Source organism: Lycorma delicatula, chromosome 12, assembly GCF_047948215.1.
Source record: "Lycorma delicatula isolate Av1 chromosome 12, ASM4794821v1, whole genome shotgun sequence".
Classification (NCBI taxonomy): Eukaryota; Metazoa; Arthropoda; class Insecta; order Hemiptera; family Fulgoridae; genus Lycorma; species Lycorma delicatula.
In genome coordinates, this window is record NC_134466.1 from 3357744 (window position 1) to 3383555 (window position 25812).

The following is a 25812-nucleotide window of genomic DNA, read 5'->3' on the forward strand; positions in this document are numbered from 1 at the left end:
TTAAAAATTTATAAAACAATTTATTAAAGTGAAAGTAATACAGTTAAAAATATGCTATTTTAATTTTATTTATTTATTTTTTTAATAAAAAAATTATTTATTTTCTTTACTGCAAATGAAGGATTCTTGAAAAGATTTTGAATGTAGGTAGTATTTATACTTTACACACAAAAAGATTGTACGGTTTTTGCATATCTTACATCTTCGTCTTGCTTTTTTCACATGCTCTGAAATAACATGTGCCCTATCTAATCATAACGAACATAATCTGGCAAATCTTTTTTTGATGGAAGACCCTTGGTTGCCTTTGGTGGTAAGGGAAAATTATCTTTACGTTTTTCTTCATTATCAGCAATGCTTCGTGGTATTTTATTCACTCTTTATCACTGGTAATATAAGAGAAGACCTAAAATCAATTTGACTGATCTTACTGTTAATTGCAAGTCTGCATATTTTCCATGGATTTACTATAATAAAATTTATATAATTTATAACAATGGCCACCATCATTTTGTTCCACGTACTCAAATTCTATAATTTCCAATACCACTGTCGTAGGAATCAATGTCCCCCATACTTTTAATATATTTTGCTATCATTAATGGCTGAGCAATCAATGTGTCTTTTCTTTCTTTTTGGTTGCATCTTTTTGTATTTGATAATGCATTTACGTCATTGTGGTTACCGACAACTGTGACAAACATTATCATTCCACCTAGGAACTGCAAAATTTGTTTTTTCAATTGGCAATTAGGAAGCCTATTTTTTCTCTGACACAGCCAGTCACAAAAAATCCTTTTTCGTTCAGTAAATTAAATAGATCAAATGTAGAAAAGAAATTGTCAAAAAATTCTACGCTCATTAGGATTTAACAAAAATCTAGACTTGTGTCCGAAGACTGTATCAGATTTTTCTTTGTTTGCACCTTCGTATGGAATAAATTGTTATAAATATGCAACTGAACTACACAAACATCAAAGCTTACATCCAGATCTAATTGGTTTTCCATGATAAACATTTTTACTGAATGCCTACCAAAATATGGTACTACGATTTCTTCATCAACAAATAAATTATGAGAAAAAACACCAAAATACAACAATTTTGTTTGTTGACAAACATAGAAACTGACCATTTTATACAATAATAAAAATAGTAAAATGACAGACAAAACAAACATTTAACAATTAAAACAGAAAATTAGTACAACGCAGGATTGCAAATTATTGGTAATGTAAGAATAACATGTTGCAGGCCTAGCGTGTGATTCGTCACTCTATAAGCCAAAGATGCATAATCGCACCATTATTTTTAACAACCCGATTCATTAACAGTTTTCAAAATAAGTTTCATGAATTAATGAAAAAAAAAGCAACACTTAAATAAGCAAATAAAATAGAAACATTATTTTTAACAAGCATATTGCGATCATTACATACCTTACATGGAAGGGGGTTACACGATCTCGTAAAATATAGTAAATTGATATGCAAGAAACTCACTAATTAAAAACCTATACCGTATAATTTTTTTTGTGATTACAACACCTAGGAAAATAAAGGCAAATTATACAAAGTGTCAAAAATTTTATAGAAATTAAAAAGAAAAAATGTATACAAAAAGGTTTGTTAACAAACCACTAGCTATTAATCAGTTAAATACGGATCAATTTGTAATATTATGATACTTTCTTAAAAATTAAAAAAAAAGATTGTTAAATTAACAATTTAAAAGTTTATCGCTTGTAAAAATCCACTGTGTTTATACATTTTTCGCAATGTTATTAATTAATGTGTAAAAAATTATTAATAATTAAAATAAATTATACTTAAAAATAATAATAACAACAGTAATTACATGTAATATATTAATATGCTGGTAATTAGTTAATTATACATAATTGATAATGAAAGAATGTGATATATAATTATAAATATAATATATATGTTACTGTATTGCTATAGCAATGATTGTTCCAACATTATTCGTTCGAATCCATTTGGTACTGGATTATTGAAATTATCGACAATTACATCCAAGATCGCTCCATCATCAACTGAAACAAAAACAGGATCATTATGCAATTTATTGGAAACTCATTTCCATTAAATTTATACTAAATATATATACGCACGCACTCACACACACCCACACCCAACAGAAAAAAATCACAAACAACCAGATCAGGTGAACGTGCTGGCCAAGGAGTGTCGCCAAATCGGGAAATCAAATGTCCAGGGAAGGTTTCTCGCAGAACATCATTGCGATTCTCGCTGTATGGGCGGTGACACCGTCTTGTTGAGACCAAATTTCATGTCCTTGAAAGTCATTTGGTTTCGGTATCGAATGACATGTTTACGTATCTATGAGATGCTATTGTTACTCTGTGATTTAACTCCTCAAAAAAATAAGGGCCGATTATGCTGAACTTTGAAACCGCACACTGCACTGTAACATATCGACTGTGAAGTGCTTTTTCAAGAATTTACCGTGGATTATGCGAAGCCCGATAACGGTAATTTTGTTTATTCACAAATCCTGACGGATGAAAATGAGCCTCGTCACTTAAAAGAACAATGGCATCCAGGTGGACATTTTCGAGGATGACCTCGCAAGCTGCTTTGCGAGACATCCAATCCTTTGCATTAGGAGGAAAATCGGAGGGGGATCGAATGTTGATGTACAAGATGTTTGTGGATTTTAAACAATCATATTATAAAATGACTGATTGTTTAGGACAAGATGAATGATAAAAATGGATGTTATTGATTTGAAAATTAATATTGAAGTTGAAGAGAATTTTAAATCCAGTACAATTGTGTATTGTTTATTAATATATGAAAATATAGTGGCTTACTCACAATTAACCGGCAAAGTAATAAAACAACCTTCATAATTAGTTTATTTTATTTTTATTATTTCATGATATTTTAAATTATTTGTTTATTTTTTATCTATCTATTTTTAATTTTTTGTAATACAGAATTGTGCTTACTATACTCTTTCATGGTGAAAATTTAACTAGAAAGAAGGGGCCGCTCTCATAAAAAAAACCTCAGGTTCAAGCACAGCGGTTCGATGCTCAGGACTGGTTGGCCTGTGTTTGGACCTGAGGTTTCTATACTACTTATGTTATTTAATAACTATATGTTTAAATAACTGTATATTTTTAATTTGTTCTTGCAATTCATAAAACCAAGTTAGGCTTTTTAAACGACACTAGGTTTACTGTTATAGGTTTATACTAATGAAATTATGATTTCCCTAGCAAATTACTGTTTTTGCTACTTCAACTCCATGTCAGGGTTTGTAAGTAATTACTGGGGTTGAAAATTATGCTATACATTACTTATAACTGCTGTAAACTTATGATAACATATTGTAATCATTAGTCTATTTAGAAGAAAAAAAAAAAATAGCTTTTAACGAATACTCCTCTATTAAGAGACTGATTCAGGACAGCAAAATATTCTTTTTCACTTCATTTTCCCTCGGTACACTATTTTATTATTTTTTTCCGATAAAAATTCATACTTTAATGAAGAATTAAGATAATAGGACTTTGTATTCAGGTTCTGAAAAAACATTTTAAAGAAAGATTTGAAAATTTAAATAATGGCGAATTATCATAAATATTTCTATAAGTATTTTTAGTCTTATTGGATGGTTTAAAAGGCTAAGCCTTTTATTGCGAACAAAATGACACCTCATTTGTTTAGATTGGTTGATAAACAACCGAGGTTTGACTGTGCCTGTACAATTATTATTATTAATTCAATTAGTGAAACTTTGTCCAACATCTTTGGAGAACACCTTGTACTTTTCTGATTATTAAAAAAAATAAATAAAATAATTACCAAACAGTGCTGGATACACAGTTCCTCTTATACCACTGACTGGTTTTTCAAATGATTTACCATTTAGATAAAAGTTTAATTCTATGTGGTCATATGTTACGCCCTGAAACAAATAACAAATTTAAAAATTGGTATAAGACAATCTCCATATTGATTTACACACACATATATATATATATATATGTGTGTATGTAAAAAAAAAAAGAAGTAAATAAACTGTATAGTTTATCATCTTGAAGCCCTTACCTTATAACACCTGACAACTCATTGTCATGAAGAATCAAAGCCCACGTATCTCAACATCAAAAATAGTGTGGAGGAACCTTTTTGAATCATAATTATAAAGAAGCTTCACAACATATCTTGATGGATATGAAGATGCAAAGCTCTCTGCACACACGATAGTGCACATACAGATAAAAAAATTTTAAATACAAATTTATATAAATATTAAAAATATGTACTAATTCCGACACGAATATTTGTCTAAGGATACAGACTTCTGACATAAGGTAAATCTACTTTTAATAATTAAAATTATTCTAATCCTTTTTTTCATAATAAAAGCTATTCTGAAGAAGAGATCTTGTGGATCTAATAACAAGTAAAGGCAATAAGTGGTAAATCACATAATTGGAAAGATGGAATAGAAGTGAAATAATGATTACGCCCGCCCACCACAAAGTACAAGCACATAAAAAAAAGATTCAATACCATGAAATATGTAATGGTTTTAAAAATATACAACTGGAAATTTCATTAACATATTAAAGCATTTGTATACTTTTATATGGCGATTAAAAAGTCATATTACCGCTAGATGATAAGCTCGTATTCGATTTATACTTACAATTATGTCACCTTCTGAAGCATTGTCGGTAACACGATTTAGCTCAACATTGTTATGACGTATTACACCATCACTACATAGTACCCATGATTCTGAATCCATACCGCCGGGGGCTTTATTTAAATCGGTGTTAGCTGTAGCCAAACCAAGACCCCATATTCCTAAAAACAAAACAAAATTATTAGATATGTATAACAACATAAAGGTATAACAAAATATGTCTGGCTATACATTTATGAAATCTACATCGATAGTAACAAAAAAAAAAAATTGTGATCATTATAATATTTGGTACAAATAAACTTTAATAAATAAAAAATTACAGTTATAAACATATTCAAAAATTTCAAATTGGCAGCGACATCAATTTTATAATCTTTAATATCTCAATTAATCATTACTTTTTTAAAAATATGTTTTATTACGTAAAATGTTAAGCATTATTTTTGAAAACAGGATGATAAAATAACGGACTTATTCCAGAAAATTGACAACATAAGTTTTGAACATTTTTTATCTCCACCACTAAAAAGAATTTACTAAACTGAAATAATTTAACAAATTCATTATTAATTGTTATTTAATAAATTACATTAGATTTTAGCAACAACAGTAACATAACTGCATAGGCCACTAAAATTCAGAATTAATGTCTGCCAATACTTAGATGATTTATTTCCCTGAATGATAGATTGACAGAGAAGGAATCTGCAAGATCACCTGATCTAAATCAAAACATTTTTCTACCTTTAGGGTCACGTAAAAAGTACGGTTTTCATAGTACGCCAATGCTCAGTGTTTAAAGATCTTCCATAGAAAATTGAAAAAGGTATTCGACATTATCATAGCTACAATAAGGTTTTTAAGGAATATGTCAATCGATAAACTGTCAGCTTCTGCTGTGTACTACCATCAATGTAGAAGGTCTCTTTGAATATTAGCAGTAAGGTATCTCTCTCTCTCTCTCTCTATATATATATATATATATAGTATATATTCTGTTAAACTTAAATAATACTGTTTACTGTAATTATTAGAAATAATTTAATTTAATGCTGTTGTTTTGCTATAATGATAATGGTTTATGCAATCATTGTTAAGAATGGTTTGCGTAAAATGCTGGAAAGCTGTACAATACTAATAACTGTTATTTTAATTTATTTGTTTGTAAATAAATAAAAAGGCAGCCAATTTTACAACAAAAATAATGCTTCACAAGTTAATGTATTTACAATAAGTTTAATTAGCGTTATTTATTAAGAAAAGTATGAGAAAATATGTCACTGATTTTCTCCAATGACTCGATTTTCAAAAATAGGGTGTCATTTCATTTACGGATGACAGGTTTAATATTTTAGCAAATATAACACATTTTGATAAAAGTAATTAGAGCGACCGAGCGATCCCACGCTGGTCCGGCTACTGGTGCTGAGTCCGCCGGCCAGGACGATTGAAGCCCGGCGAGCTGGAACGGAAAGGTAGCGTCCGTGTCCAGCGGCTCCCTCGGCGGGGATGTTGGCATCCGCCGGGAGGTCCCACGTTGAGGCGGCCAGGGAACTTCTTCGGTCTTCTTCCATCTTCTTCTTCTTCTCCCAGTGGTGGGGTCGACGATGAACTGAAAATTCACTCTCGTGTAAGCTCTTTTATCGGGGCCTGAGAGTGGCGGGAGAACTGTGCAGTCATCTGTATGGAGGTAGTGATGCTTGTATCAGCGCTATGTATATTGTGCGCCAATCACATCTGAGCTGCTACTGTTTTCAGCTGCCGATATTAAATTAGGCATATGTGATAACAATATATATATATATATATATATATATATATATATACAGACGAGATCTGTTCACAAAATAACCAAACATTTTTAATTATGCACCAATGGAGATATTTAGTGATGTGTGGTCGGCAACATTGTGTTCCGCACAACCTCCTCTGTAAACACATGTTCTTGGATTGTTGGTATCTCATTTAGTTTTCATGTTATTGTTATTTGAGGGCAACGTTTAAATGTTAGTAGTGATTTTTGTAATGTGCGATTTTCAGGAGCAACAATGCAACGTAAAATTTTGCTTGAAACTGAGGAAAGCTTTCACAGAAACGTTTCGACTTTTGAAACAAACTTATGGAAGGGGTGTAATATGCAATGTTACGAATGGTTTAAAAGTGGTCGTCAGTCGATTAAAAATGGCCATCGACCAGAAGGGTCTTCGACTAACTTATAACACCCGTCTTCAGAAAATCAATGATCTGGTGCGTGCAAATCGGCGACTGACTGTCAGAGAACTTGCAGAAGAGGTTAGAATTTTGACTGGATCATGCCATGACATTTTGAGTGAAAAACTGAACACGCATCAGTTGTAGCAAAATTTGTACCTTGTTTGATGACGAAACAGCAGAAAGAACATCAAAAGGATGTTTGCTGGCAACTTCTTGAACAAGCCAATGACGACGAAACATTCATGTAAAGGATCATAATGGTAGATGATGCCGGGGTTCCGGCTACGATATCAAGACACAAGTTCAATCATCACAATAGATCGGTAAAGGATCTCCAAGCTCCAAGAAAGCACGTCAGTCTTAATCCAATGTCAAAGTGACGCTCTCTGTTTTTTTTTAAATTTTAATGGAATTGTGCATTTTGAATTCTTCCCTCAAGGTGAAACAGTGAACTGCGAGTACTAGCAAGGCATTTTACAACAGTTACGTGAAAAAAGAAAAAAAAAGAAACCAGAGTTGTGGCGAGACAACTCATGGTTCCTTCACTATGCCGATGCGCCCACACACTCAGCTTGGTCAATTCGTCAGTTTTGTGCCAAAAATCGGATGACTGTCCTCCCTCAGCCACTCTACTTGCTAGACCTGGCTCCTTGTGATTTTTTCTTATTTTCAAAATTAAAATCGGTGATGAAAGGATGTCATTTTGAGACCGTTAATGATATTAAAGCAAATACATCACGGACCTTAAAGGCCGTTTCAAATGAAGCTATCCAGGATTGCTTCGTGAAATGGAAACAATTGTGGGAAAAGTGAATGAGTAGGAGAGGGGAATACATTGAAGGAGACAAGGACCTGTAAAGTTAACAGTAAAGATTAAAAAAATTAAGTTTGATTATTTTCTGAACAGCCTCATACATAAAGGTGTCTCAATAAGAACAGCTATTTTAAATTATGCACAATTTTTGAGCTACCATATTTGATAGCTGTATTATACTGAGACTTAAAGGTTCTAGAAATGCCATGGTACACATTAGAGCTACATTATTTATTGTAAAAATCGATTACAGAAATGGGGTGTGTTTGCAGAAACAATAAGATATGTATTCATTTAAGTAAACATAATGCCTTATTTCAGACAACTGTTGAAGTCGATTAAAAAATTTTTAGCATATGTATTCCTTCAAGGATGATATACCACCTATGTGTCAACGTTTTGGTCGGTCTTCACAAAACATCACTACAGTGTGTAAGAGTGTAACAAATAATCCTAAAACATCAATACGCCATCGAGCACACAACAATAAACATTTCATGAGCCTTAGTACAATGAATTTTGACAAAAGACCTCTTTCATGTATACAATATCAACTGAAATAAGATCTGCTAGCGACAGATCATCAACAACAGAGAGACTTCATCAACTGATGTTAGAAAAAAGGGAACGGTAAATGAAATTCAGCAAAAAATAATCTTTAGTGACATGTCTCATTTCCACTTTAATGGCTTTAAAATTTAAAAAAATTGTTAAATTTGGAGCAGCGAAAATCCAAGGGTACTTCACAAGCATTCCGTACATGTACAAAAAGTGATGGTATGATGTGCTATTTGGGCTGAGGGAATCATCAAGCCCTATCTTTTCAAGAATGATGCTGGTGAATGCTGTTCATTATGTGATGCTCAGGAATTCTTTTTATCACAATTGGAAGGAATATGGTTCCAATAACACAGTATGACCTGCCACATAGTACAGGGTTATCATAAAAGAACGGTGCGGTTTCAGTAATTCATAGGAAGATTGTAGAGAAATTTCTAGATGTTATATCGGTATCCCTGAAAGCCTCCGACCCAAAAGTTTGTTTATCAGCAGTTATAACCGCAACGTCAGTTCTTGTATTGTTGTTGCGATGAGTTTAGTGAGTTACTATGTTCTCTGATAAAGACAAAACAAAGTGTGTTTTATTGATGGCCGAATTAAAATCCGTAATTTTAGTTCGACGTGCGTTTCGATGTGAATTTGGAAGAGATCTGCCACACAAAATAACATAACACGTCGGTTCAAACGATTCAAAGAAACCGGATCGGTTGAGAAACAGAAATCAACCGACAGACCAAGTGTACCAGATGAAACGGTTGAACTAATTACACGATCGGCAATTAGAAGTCCTGGGAAGTCCATCGCTATTTCAGTGATATCCATATCTAAAAGGTATTTGCAAAAAATTACTCACCGGCTCATATTTAGAGTTTTGTGGCATTCTAAACTGATATTTATACCACTCATATTATGGAGACGTAAGATAGATAGACTCTGTTCCTTATTAAATGTTTCAATCAAAATCGAATCATCTTGCAATTTTCTAATATTCTTCAGGGAACCACTTTAAGTTGTTATAACTTTGTTTATCAAGAAAGGCGAGACCTTTTGGAGGGATCCACCTTCCTGATTATTGTGGAGAACAACAAACTGGATGTTTTTATAATTACCAGTCTCTTCTACTAGGCTATTATCCTCATCAGACAAGGCTGAACGAGGCCTATTTACAAGACTAAAATTGATGGTTTTTCAGATGGACCATCAACCATCATAATATTTTTTTTGAGAACTTGAAATTTTGGACCCACAAGTACCAACAACATAACGGACCACTCCAGCAAGCGCACACGTACTAGAGCTACAGCTAAATACAGCTGGGTTTGCCCTGGTGCCCAGAGGACATCATTCGAGACTCACTACATAGAGCCATTCAACCATCAGCACGATAATTCCCACCTTGGATTACGGTTTTGTAAGATGTCGCAACACCACCAAGAGTAAATGTAAGGAGAAACTGTGTAGGATGTTGTTGTGTACGGGTATATGTTGTAATTTGTGTAGTATTCTTGGTGTAGTGTGTAGTGTAAAGTGTTCTGCAGCTCAGCGTGTAGCGGAAAGAAAAGCTGCAGAGGCTAGACACGTGGGGATGCCAATCCCCAAAGTCTTAAAGAATAAGACTCCGCATCGGGACAAAAAAGTGGTGCAAGTTTCATTATCACTGAAGCAATTTTTTTTCTCTACATGAATTATCTCATTAATTATGGAACGTCCCTTGTACATCCATATGTACGAACATAACCACCACATTTTTTTTTGTTTTTTGAGGTCCCTGGATCAAGAAATGTCAAGTTATGAAGAAATCCCATATCCCATTTTTTAACTGATTAACATGGTTTCCTTCTTGCAGCATAGCTTTAGAGCTATGATGCCATGAAAGTAAAGATTATTTAAAAAATACAGTGTGTCAATAAATATGCTATGAAATTTTCCACAAATTTTCTTCTTTCATCAGACAAATTTGCTGATATTTTATTAAATAACAACATTTACATGCGAAATAAACAAAAATTCTACTGAAATGAATTCAGGAATAAAATTTCTATTAGCTAGAAGCAATAAATCAGTCGATCTCAAACAACTTTGTAAAATTTATGGAAACAATTTTATGAACGAATGAGATGTGAGACAATGGTATGATATAACATAATGGTATGATATGGTATGTCATACCATACAACTATGGTATGAACTGATCAAGTGTTGTTCACGATGAAGAGAGACATCAGCCGATTATCATGAATGTTGAATTGTTAAAAAAGATTAGCAATATGGTTTAAGATAACCACTATTTCAAAGTATTCCGATAAATTCCCTTCAATCTTTTTGTTCTGATTACAAAATGAACACAGCACTAGACTACAGCAAGTATTATGCTTGGTGAGGTATTTAAATTTCTTACACAATAAATATCAACAGGGATTGCTATCGATGTTTTTAAACTTAACAAGTACTAATAGTGATGATTTTTTTTAAAATAAAATTGTTATGGTAGTAAGTCTTTAGTCACACATACAACCAGACAAAACAGCAAGCTGAAATCATATGCAAGAGAATTTCACAACAAATTAAAAGTTTACGAAATACTATGATGAATTTTTGGCTGGAGAACTTTCTCAACTTTACATTATTTCTAGAAAATTCTTCTTCTGTGTGAACTAAATGAAATTAATATGAGTAAAATCAATGTCTATATATTATTAGAATCAAATTTATATAAGTATAAAACAGTTTATCAACAAGAGTAAAGAATTCAATAATGTTTTTTACCTTATACCTATTATTTCATAAAAGTGCTTTCGAGGATTTCTCTCATCATCAGTTAATAAAACTTTTTCTGGTACTTACATATTTACGTCACCGCAGCTACAGCTTTATTTAAAATTGAGTATTTATTTTATCGAGTCTCTTTATTAATTTTAAGAAATGGTTATTTATATTTATTTATTTTATAAATATAATTTAACCAAACTTAACCTATGCTCGCTAACCTTGACTAATTAACACCGTATTTATTTAATAAATTCAGTAATTATTTATTATTTAAATAACAATAATTACTGAAATTTATTAAATTTTTTTTTTTGTCTTCAGTCATTTGACTGGTTTGATGCAGCTCTCCAAGATTCCCTATCTAGTGCTAGTCGTTTCATTTCAGTATACCCTCTACATCCTACATCCCCAACAATTTGTTTTACATACTCCAAACGTGGCCTGGCTACACAATTTTTCCCTTCTACCTGTCCTTCCAATATTAAAGCGACTATTCCAGGATGCCTTAGTATGTGGCCTATAAGTCTGTCTCTTCTTTTAGCTATATTTTTCCAAATGCTACTTTCTTCACCTATTTGCCGCAATACCTCTTCATTTGTCACTTTATCCACCCATCTGATTTTTAACATTCTCCTATAGCACCACATTTCAAAAGCTTCTAATCTTTTTTTCTCAGATACTCCGATCGTCCAAGTTTCACTTCCATATAAAGCGACACTCCAAACATACACTTTCAAAAATCTTTTCCTGACATTTAAATTCATTTTTGATATAAACAAATTATATTTCTTACTGAAGGCTCGTTTAGCTTGTGCTATTCGGCATTTTATATCGCTCCTGCTTCGTCCATCTTTAGTAATTTTACTTCCCAAATAACAAAATTCTTCTACCTCCATAATCTTTTCTCCTCCTATTTTCACATTCAGTGGTCCATCTTTGTTATTTCTACTACATTTCATTACTTTTGTTTTCTTCTTGTTTATTTTCATTCGATAGTTGCGTAGGACTTCATCTATGCCGTTCATTGTTTCTTCTAAATCCTTTTTACTCTCGGCTAGAATTACTATATCATCAGCAAATCGTAGCATCATTATCTTTTCACCTTGTACTGTTACTCCGAATCTAAATTGTTCTTTAACCTCATTAACTGCTAGTTCCATGTAAAGATTAAAAAGTAACGGCGATAGGGAACATCCTTGTCGGACTCCCTTTCTTATTAGGGCTTCTTTCGTATGTTCTTCAATTGTTATTGTTGCTGTTTGGTTCCTGTACATGTTAGCAATTGTTCTTCTATCTCTGTATTTGAACCCTAATTTTTTTTAAATGCTGAACATTTTATTCCAGTCTACGTTATCGAAAGCCTTTTCTAGGTCTATAAACGCCAAGTATGTTGGTTTGTTTTTCTTTAATCTTCCTTCTACTATTAATCTGAGGCCTAAAATTGCTTCCCTTGTCCCTATACTTTTCCTGAAACCAAATTGGTCGTCTCCTAACACTTCTTCCACTCTCCTCTCAATTCTTCTGTATAAAATTCTAGTTAAGATTTTTGATGCATGACTAGTTAAACTAATTGTTCTGTATTCTTCACATTTATCTGCCCCTGCTTTCTTTGGTATCATAACTATAACACTTTTTTTGAAGTCTGATGGAAATTCCCCATTTTCATAAATATTACACACCAGTTTGTATAATCTATCAATCGCTTCCTCACCTGCACTGCGCAGTAATTCTACAGGTATTCCGTCTATTCCAGGAGCTTTTCTGCCATTTAATACTTTTAATGCTCTCTTAAATTCAGATCTCAGTATTGTTTCTCCCATTTCATCCTCCTCAACTTCCTCTTCTTCCTCTATAACACCATTTTCTAATTCATTTCCTCCGTATAACTCTTCAATATATTCCACCCATCTATCGACTTTACCTTTCGTATTATATATTGGTGTACCATCTTTGTTTAACACATTATTAGATTTTAATTTATGTCCCCCAAAATTTTCCTTAACTTTCCTGTATGCTCCGTCTATTTTACCAATGTTCATTTCTCTTTCCACTTCTGAACACTTTTCTTTAATCCACTCTTCTTTCGCCAGTTTGCACTTCCTGTTTATAGCATTTCTTATTTGCCGATAGTTCCTTTTACTTTCTTCATCACTAGCATTCTTATATTTTACACGTTCATCCATCAGCTGCAATATATCGTCTGAAACCCAAGGTTTTCTACCAGTTCTCTTTATTCCGCCTAAGTTTGCTTCTGCTGATTTAAGAATTTCCTTTTTAACATTCTCCCATTCTTCTTCTACATTTTCTACCTTATCTTTTTTACTCAGACCTCTTGCGATGTCCTCCTCAAAAATCTTCTTTACCTCCTCTTCCTCAAGCTTCTCTAAATTCCACCGATTCATCTGACATCTTTTCTTCAGGTTTTATTAAATAAATACTCAAAAAATTACGGTGTTAATTAGTCAAGGTTAGCGAGCGTAGGTTAAGTTTGGTTAAATTATATTTATAAAATAAATTAAAATTAATAAAGAGACTGTTTTAAATCTATGTTAAACTCTATATCAGCCCATTTTCCACCGAAATCCGATTGACTATTTTGCTTTTAAATAAAGCTGTAGCTGTGGTGGCGTTAATACGTAAGTACCAAAAAAAATGTATTAACTGATAATGAGGGAAGTCCTCGACAATTCTTTTATGAAATAATAATAATAAGCATCAGGTAAAAGCATTATTGACTTCTGTACTCTTGGTGGTAAACTGTTTTATACTTTTGTCTTTGACATAATTAGTACGGAGGGGAGAATATGAATACAAAAAAAAAAAAATGATTTTGCTAAGTTAATATATTTATAGGTAAATAAGCAAGACAAAAGATTAATAATTACCAGTCTGTTGTAGTTTGACTTCAAAATATGATTTGCTTTGCACCAACGGTGCCGTACATAACGCACCTCCAGCACCACAAATCCGAAGCCCATTTTTTATAATAACAACTTCATGACCTGAAAAAAAAAACAACCATCAGAAGCTGTCAGTTTAAAAACGTAAATAAATCAAAAAATTTATGAAAAACCAAATAATTTTCTGAAACAGAACTTAGATTTGTATAAAGGCGGTAAAGTTATTCTGGGTATTTATCGATTGAAATTTCATGATTTTCTGAAAAACTATTCTACTCTTTGAGTAAAATTTTCAGATATAGGACCTGTGAGATTTGTATCTTCCTGCCCATTTGACCGACTGACCAAAACTAAATGATCCCATATGCAGAGAAATCATAGTGCTAAATTTCATCCAAATCAGTCTGAAGATAATCAAGCAACAAACAAGCCAATGTATATAAATTATATCCTTCCAAAATTCTTCAATGCTAAAATTGGGTTTTTTGACTAGAGGGTCATGGAACATTAAGAGCTCTGACAGGCACAATTTGATCTGTTTAGGATTGAAGACAAAGTCATCGGATATGAAATTAAAAAAAAAAATGCAAAAATCAAGGATACATTTTAATGAAATTATTGTGACATTCTAAGCATTATTATGAAATATCTGTTTGAAAAATGTAATAATAATAATCATAAATAAAAAATGGCACTATGTTAATGACAAGCTTGGAAAAAAATTATATACTACAATTGAATTCCTGCACAATAGAGAAACTGGAAGTAAAATCGGAGGTGATAATAATATTATTTTAATAATCATTTTAGATATTTATAAAAAAAAAATTTCTTCATGTATCATGCCAAAGAATAATTATAAAAAACAAACCATTTAATAATTCAGTGTACGTTTATTCTTATAATACAACTGAGGTAAAGAAAATTAAAGAATTAAAAAAACAAAACTGATGGCTTAGACAACATTCATACTAATTTAAGTTTTCCTTTTGATACGCAGAGTATATATTACTTATGTTTTGAATTAGGAGTATGTCCGAATCATTTTAAAATAACAGAAACTGTCTCAATACATAATGCTGGAGATATAAATAATGCAAAACTACTGACCAATTTCGTAAATTTCTAACTTCGCAAAATTTTTTGAAAAGCTCTTACACAAAAGGAAATAAATGTTCTACATAAACAAAAAGTAGTCTTTAATTTCCAATGCAGTTTTAGAAAAGAGAATGGTTTACAAAAAATGCTATTACGAAAGTTGTTGAACTATTATATATAAAAACTAGAACAAAAGATTGCAGCTGTGCTTTTGGATTTTGTAAAAGCCTTTGACACGGTGAATTATAACAAACTAAAGCAAAAATTGAATGGTATTGGTGAAAAAAGATTATTGTTGAGGTTAACTGAAAATTATTTAAAAGATAAAACAAATTTGTTAAAATAAATGGTATCAAAAGCGAATTAGTTGATCTCATCTGATGGGAGTTACCCAAGGTACAGTATTAGGCCATAAGAAACCGGTTTAGTACCACAAAATTATTCTAATTTAGGTAGGGAATATGAACAATTAATCATTAAAATAAAGGATAAAATGAAAACAGTTAAATCCAACAGGGAAAAGATTAATTTTTTAAGTTTATTACCAAGCAGCTGGAGCATTCAAAAAATTCAAAATGAGATTAGTGTTAGTCAGTATTTAGCCTGTCAATCCAAACAAAATTAGTTAAAGCAAGTGGAATTTCACCACAATTCGGCAAAAAATACCCAGCCGTGTAATTGATAAAAATCTTATTAAATGTTTCCAAGATTTTTACCAGAATGATGAGCACATCTCAATCCCCCCCCCGACCACAGCCGAGGGGAGAAGATCCCGCCTCGTAGCGTGTCAGGTCGCTACACCATCCCCTCCGTTCCTAGCCAGTAGTGACTTTAACGGAGGACATCTTCTCGCCCTCAAACTGATCACATTCCACAGCGTTCAGTTCAGGCCTTGTGAGATGCCACCGATGCAGATGCCCCGAGGGACATCTACATCAGTAAATGCACCCCGATAGTAGAATTTAGATTTATTGCTTCCGAAGAAGACACCTAAAGCTACCATGTCGCCCTCAAGAACTAAGCTAGAAACCTAACCGCGGAAGATCGAAGACCCCGCGCCTAGTTCTAACAATTTAATGAGCCAATTTCGTGAATGTCTCAAATTCGAGGCAGTATAAAGAACAAGTTTGCCCACTAAATGTGTTGATTGCAACAAAATTTAGACTTGGTTCCCTTAATAAACCCAGCTAAAGAAGAATGATGATCACAGCCAAATGATGCCAAGACAAGCTGACTGGAAGAAAATTAATATTAAAAAAAAAGGCTTATCTTATGTAACTTAAAAGAATTGTACACACCCTTCAAAGAAAAACATAATTTAAAAATTGGTTTTACAAAATTTTCTGATTTAAGACCTAAATTTTGTGTTTTGGCTGGTGGGTCAGGAACTCACTCTGTTTGTGTTTGTATCACTCATCAAATTGTAAAACTATTTTGCCTGCTCTAAAAATGAAATTTGATTATAAAATTCTCATTTCAACCACAGTATGAGATACAGAAAATGAAACGTCGTCACAGTGTGAAAAATGTTCAGGCAGTAATGAAGCGTTCAGATTACTGCAAGACAGCTGTGATGATTTTGATTCTGAAATTATCTTCAAACAGTGGGTTTTTGTTGACCGTTGTGAACTAACTACTCAAATTCTTCCATTTCAAGAGTACTTAGACAAACTTAATGAAAATTTAAGTAATCTAAAAAAGGCACCATTTTGTTGAAAAGAAACAAGTTAATTCCTCAATATTAAAAAGGAAAACTTGTTAGACAGTGAATGTATTGTAATGGGACTCTTAAAATTTATTTTGTGATACAGGATGAAATCGTCATATCACTAGTCAAAAACTTATGCCACAGTACATACATTTCTCATATATTTTAAAAAAGAAGGAAAATTACAAAGCCAAAGCTACTCTGTGGATTAGTGGATATGTGAAGCACAATACAAAAGCAATTTATAAATAAAGTAAAAACAATTGTTTTATTTCTCTGATGGCTGCTCAGCCTAGTATAAAAACAAAAAAACTTCATAATTTGTGTGACCATCAAAAGATTTTGAAATTGCAGTTTAATGGAATTTTTCGCCTCATACCATGGAAAAGGACCATGTGATGGTAATGGTAGAACTGTAAAAAGGACTGTGACTAAAGCAAGCCTTCAAAGGACAGTCAACAATCAAATTGTTACACCTTCTAAAATGTACAATTGTTTCAAAGACAATATTAAAAATACATTTATTTTCTGCTCTAATAAAGTAGTTCAAGAGACTGAAGAATAATTCAGTTCTTGTTGTCAGGTAATCACAACAGTCCCAGAAACAAGAACGTTTCGCAGTTATGTTCCAACAAGTCAGAAATGTATTCTGAAAGTCTGGCCAACCCCTGAAACATTTACATTAGTATCAGTACACAAGGACATTAGTGTTTCTGATTGCTTAACAGATTTACCAAAGCCAAAATGTAAAAATTATGTCTGCTGTGTATACGGTGGCTAGTGTTGGTTAGGTGAAGTCATTGAAGTCAAAATAAATGAAAACGAAGAGGAATATCAAATACACTTTTTCCATCCGCAGGGTCCTGGTACTTCATTCAAGAAATCATTGAGGGATAATCAAACAAGGGTTCAACTGGAAAATATTTTAAAGATTCTCATACCTTCAGAGCTTTTTCCAACAACTACTGGAAGAGGACCTAACATTACACCAAAGATGAATGAAGATTTATCAGTTCTACTCAATAAAAAAATGGCAGAAGCACAAAGTTATGTTGGTTAAGTTTGTTTACAAAAAGTGCAAGATTTATTATTCATTTCCATTAGCACTCCTGCTACCTTATTTCTCCAAATAAGGTAAAAGTGAATTGAACAACTTGTTAATGTATTTGAATTGTTTATCATTCTGTAACTGACTTATTTATTAATTATCAATAAATTCTTTCTAATGAGTTTTGTTGTAATTTTTATAAACTGAAAAAAAAAATACATAACATCAGTATTTTTGGATACACTGATTATGGTTAGAAGGAACGGTATTTTTAGCGGTATTGGCTTCATTACTTGACAACCCCTTTGAGTAACAAAATAAATTTTATATGGTTTTAAATGACATAAAAAGAAGTTACTGCTGTAAAAATTTCAGATTTTTTCAAGCTGTTCCACATACGGTCTTTGAGCCCCAAAAATGAGACATTTTCAAAACCTTATGATTTGGCGGCCATTTTTTTAATGAAGGACACTGTAACAATTCAATTTTTTTTGTAAGTATTAATAGCACCTAAGAGTTTAAAGGTAAAAATAAGCCTGGTACCTTATAATGAGCCCTTCATTATTTATTTTGGGGCCAAAATTTGAAGAAAAAAAAACAACATTATGTAAACGTAACTTCAGTAAAAATTACAAGATTTGGTTATGTAACAAAATCAAATTTAAGTACACTAAGATGAAGTTCCATCTTTCCTCTTTCAAAAGAGCCCTTTTTAACCGCTGTAAGATGTCAAATAAGAATGCTACAGCTCATGGAAAAAGTGATGAAAATGGCTGTTTATACCAGTTGGTGAGTTAGAAAATATAGTCTATTAGTCAAGAAAAATTTTTTTTTTAAATATAAAAAAATATTTATGGCCCACTACAAGGTAGGTAGTTATCATATACCAAATATCAAGATCAAAAATAGTGATGCACTGATCATTTGGTGAATTAAAATTGAATACCAATTTGTGTTGCTTGGCTGGTACCATGCCCTGCCTCTACACTCTTTGATATTGTGATATATTCTATGAAATAGTTTGCTGACAATAAGGAAAAAATGCTTACATTATTACTGTTAATTGTTTTATCATAAGATAATGAAATAATGAAAAAGCCTCTCCCATGTAAATGTAAACTACACCTTCACGAAGTGTAGCTATGGCTTCCTACATGGTGCATCCTGTTCTCACAGATGTGGCTCTGGCAACCAAGTGGCCATCAGTATAAGTGGCTCAGTTTCTGCCTATTCTGTTGTGGACAAGCGGGTAGGATGAAGAGAACTCTATTGCCTTGGTGGTGAGAAATGATCCCCCAAAGGCGGATGAATCACCAGATCAATGGCATTGGAATGTTGAAGGCAATGGGAAACCACTGCATTAAAGATCCTTAGTCGATCAAGGCAAGGAATGAACCTTTTTGTAAAAGAATCCGGAGATAAAGTTTCCCCTCATTTGAATCTCTGGGAGGGGAATACAACAAGGTTTCATACTTATGAAGAGGTAAGAATGAAGTATGGACACAGAAAGGATAATTGTGGAGGGAGGGTTGGAAAAATTATAAAGAAAACACAATATGAATAGGAACATGGAATGTACTGACAATAGTGCATAAGGATAAGCTTGAAGATGCAAAACAGGAAATGATTAAAATAAATTAGATATACCTGGAATGAGTGAAGTGAGATGGGAAGGAAATGGAGAAATGTCAAGTGGGGGCTTCCATTTGCACTAAGATGCTGAAAGAAGGGGTAGGAATGGAGTTGTGTATTAATAATTAAAAAAAAAAAAAAAAAAAAAAAAAAAGCAGGAAAATAATTAAGATGGAATATGTTGATGATAAGGATAGAAGAGATATAGATGTTGTGATAATTGTATATATGCCAACATCACAGTATATTGAAGAAGTTTAGGAGTATTATGGAAGGCTGGAAAATACACTAGAAAAAGAAAGGAAAAATGCATATGCACAGATGATGGGAGACTGGAATGCTGTAGTTGGTAAAAGACAAGAAGGCAAGGTAGTAGGAAAATATGGTTTAGTTAATAGAAGCAAAAGAGGAGAGAGATTCGTTGAGTTTTGCATGGAAACTGATATGGTAGTGGGAAACACATGTATGAAAATCATAAAAGAAGATGTACATGGGTGTTGAGATTGGATGGAGAGAAGTATCAAACTGAATATATGCTCGTACAACACAGCTAGAACTGTATGAAAAATGCAAAACCTTACCCAAATGGAGATATAAACCCTGATCACAACTTAGTAGTAGCAGAAATCAACTTGTAGCTCAAGAAAATAAAGGTTGGTCAGAAACGAAGTACCTATAATCTGGATAAACTATGAAACAAAGAGATAGTCAAAGAGATGCTATTTTGCATTTCTCTGACACCTTTGGGCATCTCTCTTTTTTCTGGTAAAAACAAGAACAGGAGGGGAGCCTGTATATAGTGTGAATGATCATTGGTTAAATATTAAAAACAGTATAAAAGAAGCAGCTGAGGAAACGACAAGAATTAAGAACAGAGAAAAGAATATGGAAGGAGTGGGTCAGTGAAGAAATGAATGAAAGGAGAAAATGGGAAAATGTTCTGACAGAGGAAGGTAAAAGGAACCGTACAAAGCTTAATAATGAATTAAAAAGAAAAACTGAGGTAGCAAGGGAAAAGTGGTTACAGGAAAAATGTGTTTCAATAGAAAAACAAGGGAGATATGATGATCTAATGTACAAAGACGATGCAGAAATGGCATTCAGGAAAAATGGAAAAAGTTGTATAGTGTATCAGATCAAGTCGAAGAATAAGAACATAGTAACTGAGAGGAATGAAGTGAAAGAAATATAGGAAGAGTAGATGATGGCTTTATAAACACTGAATGATAGGCCAAGGGGAGTAGATCTAGGAAGACAAGAAGAGAACAAAGTTCATGAAGATCACAAGGATTATAATGTATTAAAATGTGAAGTATGGCCATGAAAGTGATGACTAATAGAGAAATAAAAAATAAAATATATGATGAGGATAGACGTCCTACAGACTTTCTGGATAAAATAATGGTGCCATTACCAAAGAGATTTAATGGTAGAAAGTGTGAAGAATACCAGATGATTAGTCTAATTTCACATGCAGAAAAACTCTTACTAAGAATTCTGAACAGAAGGTTGTACAATAAATTTGATGAGAATATTACAAAAGAACAATACGACTTTAGAAGAGGAGTTGGAACTAGGGATGTCATAGGAGGGAATTATTGATGAAAGATATATTGAAAAGAGAAGAGTATATGTTATGTTTGTAGACTTTGAGAAAGCTTTTGATGGAGTAAGATGAGATAAATTGATGATAATTTTGAAGAAGAAAGTAATTCACTGGACATATAGGAAACTTATGAAAGAGTTGTATATGAGCCAGAAAATAAAAGTAATAGGAAGCGAGACAATGCAAAAGATAGAAATAGAAAGGGTAGTGCAACAAGGATATGCTGCATGTCATCTATACTATTCAATATTTATCTAGAAGAAATCATCAACACTGGTTTGAAGGGTAATAGAGGGGTGGCAATAGGTGGTAGAAGAATAGAATGTACAAGGTGTGTGAGAAAAGTAAATGAGATTGGTAACACTGCGAGCGATTTGACAATGCTGGGTCTACTGGTCTGAGCTAGACTAGTTTGTTCATCTCTTCCACAACCTCAGTACGAGTTTCAACTCTGTTCAGCCAACACATTATTTTTGACAGCGCCAACAGTGAAGTTGTGTTACGAAAATGGAGCATCGGAATTTAGAACAACGTTGTGCAATCAGCGAGTGTGACCTTTGAAAAGTTGAAACAGGCCTATGGGGAACATTGCTTATCAAGAGCACAAGTTTTCTGCTGGCACAAATCATTTATGGAAGGCCGAAAACACATTGAAGAACCTCGCTCAGGGAGACCTTCAACTTCAAAATCTGACGAAAACTTTGAGCATGTGAGGGTTCTTGTAAGATCAGACAAGTCGTTTAACAATAAGGATGATGAGTGAACATATAAATTTAAACACTTTCACCGTACATCAAATTTTGACAGACGATTTGGACATGCGAAAGGTTTGTGTGAAATTGGTGCCGAAAAACCTCACAACTGAACAGAACAATCAAAGAAACGCGTGCGTTGATCTTCTAGAGAGTATTGAAAATGACCAAGAATTCTTCAATCGTGTGATCACAGGTGATGAATCCTGGATATTTGAGTATGATCCTGAAACAAAGCGGCGCACAGTCCGTTATCTCCTCGACCAAAAAAATGTCAAATGAGCAAATCAAAGATCAAAACCACGCTGATTTGATTTTTTGACGGTAGGGGTATCATGCATAAAGAATTTGTTCCTCCAGGACAATCTGTCAACCAAGTGTTTTACAAAGGTGTCCTTGAAAGGCTCAGGAAAAGAGTCATTTGCATGAGACCAGACATTGCAGAAAAGTGGCTGCATCATCATGACAACGTCCCGTGTCATACGGCCATTTCCATCATGTAATTTTTGACCTGAAAATGCATTCCTACAGTTCCTCAACTACCCTATTCACCTGATATGAGTCCTTGTGACTTTTTCTTTTCCCGAAATTGAAACATGTCTTAAAAGGATATCATTTTTGAACTCTGGAGAACATTCAAAAGACTGTGACCGACGAGTTAAAAGCCCTACCAGGTGAAGCCTTCCAGCGCTGCTACCGGGAGTGGGGACAATGACTTTGTCGGTGTATAGCTGCCCAAGGGAACTACTTTGAAGGGGATAATATTGTTGTTTGAAAAATATAATTACTTTGGTAAGTAAAAAGTCAATCTCATTACTTTTCTCACACATCTTGTATGTGATTTGCTGTCAGTGTGGTGCTGGCAAAAAGTGTAACAAAGTTAATTGAAATGCTTAGAGATCTAAACAGGGCTAAAAATTAACAAAAAGAAAACAAAATATGTGGTATTAGGCGATATGTGGTATAAGGAAAAATATTAAAGTATGACTTGGGGCTGAGGTACTACAGCAGGTGGTGAAATTTAGTAATTGGGCAAATTCAGTTCTATTTAGTAGGAAAAGGAGTTTGTTATGTGGAAAATTGAATTTAGATTTGAGGAAGAGATTGGCAAGATGTTTTATTTGGAGCTTCATGGTGCAGAAACGTTAACTTTAAGAAAGGAAAACAAACGATGAATTGAGGTGTTTGAGATGTGGGTGTGGTGTAAAATGGTAAACATCTGCTGGAAGGATAGAGTAACAAATGGAGGTGTTGAGTAGACGAGGAGAGGAATATGTTAAATACCATTTTAGGTAGGAGAGGAACTGGCTAGGGCAATGTATGAGAAGAAAGAGCCTACTAATAGATGCAGTTGAAGGATTGGTAAATGAAAATAGAGGAAGGGGAAGAAGATTTCAGTAGACTGATGGGATTATGGAATGAGGAAAATTACCGGAAACAAAAATACTTGCACAAGAGGAGAGCAGTCATGGCAAGACATGCCCCATTGGAAGAACTCAATGAATGAATATGTTTTTTAACATATTCCATGTTAAAATATACCATGAATCATGGTATTTTATAAAAATCTAAGAAATGTCCAGATTGTGGAAATCAAATTACATTAAATGAAAAAAAAGGAAGTGTTTTGTTGCTACAAAAAAATTAATTCAGTTGATTCTCTCCAGAAAAAAGTAACTTAAGTGTGACAAAACAATTTCACAAAATAAAAATGTTTGTTTTAACATCATAAATTTAACTAAAATACAGGTTTGTCTAATTTTTGCATTTTGGATTACAGTACAACCACTGTGCCAAGATTTATCAGTTTAAACTAAACTTTGCTAACATGCAAACTATTCTCAGGGATTTGTTAACTTTTGTTTTACGATTTCTTAGGGCCGTCTATTTATATTCAAATATATAAATTACTGCCATGTATTTCAAATATTCATAAGATTTGCTATAATATAGATGGTAATTTAATTATTTTAACCGAGATTAATAATGTGATATATCTGTTTTTATTTCGCTTTTAGCATGCATTACAGATTTTTCACTTTGCAGGGTTTTTAGTTTCTAACTGTCCATTTTTTACGATGATAACACAAAAACGTTTTGCGCTCAGAAAAAAACGATACGAGATTGGCATGTCTTCTTGTACATGTGTGGACTGGGATTCATGCCTTCATGAAGTTTGTGTGTTGACTGTATTACAAGAGTCTTCAGTGATTGGTACCATAGGAGTAACTGTAAAAATTGAAAAAGTGAAAGTAACAAAAAAAGGGTGAATGGTGGTAATTAGATCATCTGAGGTATTGAGCGTGGCAGTAAAGTGTTAATTTGTTTCAGTTCCAATTTGCGAAAGTGAAACTTTATTAGCAATAATCAAACAGTACATTTTACCTGGCACTACTATCTTTAATGAAAGTTTGAGGTCTTGTAATTATTTGTTGTTTGAAAGTTACAACCATCTAACAGTTAGCCATTTAATAAACTTTGTTGATTTAGATACTGGGGCTCATATGCAAGTGATAAAAAGAACAAAGACAAATGTGAGTAGGTATGGAACCGAAAGCATCATTTAGTTGGCCACCTGACCAAATTCATGTTTTGCTGACTTATCCCAGACTACAAACTTTGAATCCATTCCTTGTTAAAAGCAACTGGACAGCTTTACAAGAGTTTTGGGCACCAGCAACAGCCAGAAGTATTGCCTCCAACAGATGATTCTGAATTTTCTGAAGAGAAGTTTGAAGGTTAGTTACGAATATTTTTATCAGTTTCAAACTTAAAATAAATGTTTTTTTATTGTTCATATTTGGGTTAGATTAATATATCTCAATATCATTGTCCGAGGCAAGGGGGAAATTGTAAAAAAATTACCACTTGGTTTGACAGAGGTGGATATTACTAGTTAAAAAAAAAATGTTGTGGACTAATTTTTTTTGCAAAAACTACACATTTACAAATATAAGAGTACATTAAAATTGGTGTACAAGAATCACATTTATGTGTGTCAAACAGCCCAATTTTGTACGTTAAAAACTTGTTCTGACTTTTGATGAGGAGGGCGAAGAGTTGACAAGAATATAAAAAAAATAATGAAAAATGATATTTAAAATTGGAATAAATGGTAAATTAAAACTTTATAAAAGGGAGCTATAAACAAAAAAATAAAAATAAATCTAATCTTCTAATGTTTAGTTCTACAAAATCAAAATTTCCTAGATTTATGATAAAAGTTTTCTGATTTGTCGGTATTCTTGCAAACAAGCAAAATTAAAAATTCAGTGATTAGAAATACTCAAAGTCTATTTCTAATAATAATTAAATAGAAATACGATTCCACTATAGAAAAACATGAGGTAATGCACATCGTTCCTCAGGATTTCAAATTATTGCTTCTCTTCGAACAGCTTACCCAGGTCAAATTAACAAACATATTGTTCGGAAAACTTAGTTTAACTTTTAGTACAATAGAACGGAAAGGTGGTGAAATCAATTAAAAATAAATTACAATACTATGACGAGCTTTTAAGTTTTTTCACCCCTACTTCGCATGTTTTTTTAAAAATATTATAATAACGTAAAAGATGACGTTTAGGTTAGAATTTCGAACAAAATGTTTGAATCACATTTTAAAGGAAAACTTACCCATTTGATTAGTATCCAGTGTAATCGGGTTAGTATGTTCCCTTCTAGAAATATTTTTCGCGTTTAGACCGAAACCATCTAAACAGTTTTTAAAACAACATAACATAGCAAGAGACATATTTATTCGACACAATTAAAAAAATAACTTTTTGAATTTTAATGCACTATTCGAATCTTCACTGCACTAAACGTTACATACATATTGATTCAGTATTTCATTATAAGAAAAGTCATTTACAATAAATTCGTTAATTTTTATTAACGATGTAAACATACCGTTCAAACAACTGAACATTGCTCTAAAAACCCACTTTACCAATGGAAAAAGATAATATACTCACTCGCCGAATCATATTTCAGCAAG

General features: G+C 32.8%; 1 protein-coding gene across 1 annotated transcript; it reads right to left on the bottom strand.

Moving 5' to 3' along the window:
- LOC142333039 (SPRY domain-containing protein 7) lies at window positions 1-25806 on the bottom strand. The gene is made up of 5 exons (XM_075379826.1): window positions 25449-25806; window positions 13954-14070; window positions 4708-4868; window positions 3858-3960; window positions 1-2056 (listed from the first exon to the last, which is right to left on the bottom strand). The coding sequence occupies exons 1-5, from the start codon at window positions 25564-25566 to the stop codon at window positions 1959-1961; spliced, it is 597 nt and encodes a 198-aa protein (XP_075235941.1). The 5' UTR covers window positions 25567-25806; the 3' UTR covers window positions 1-1958.
- Between the last annotated feature and the right edge of the window lie 6 nt (window positions 25807-25812).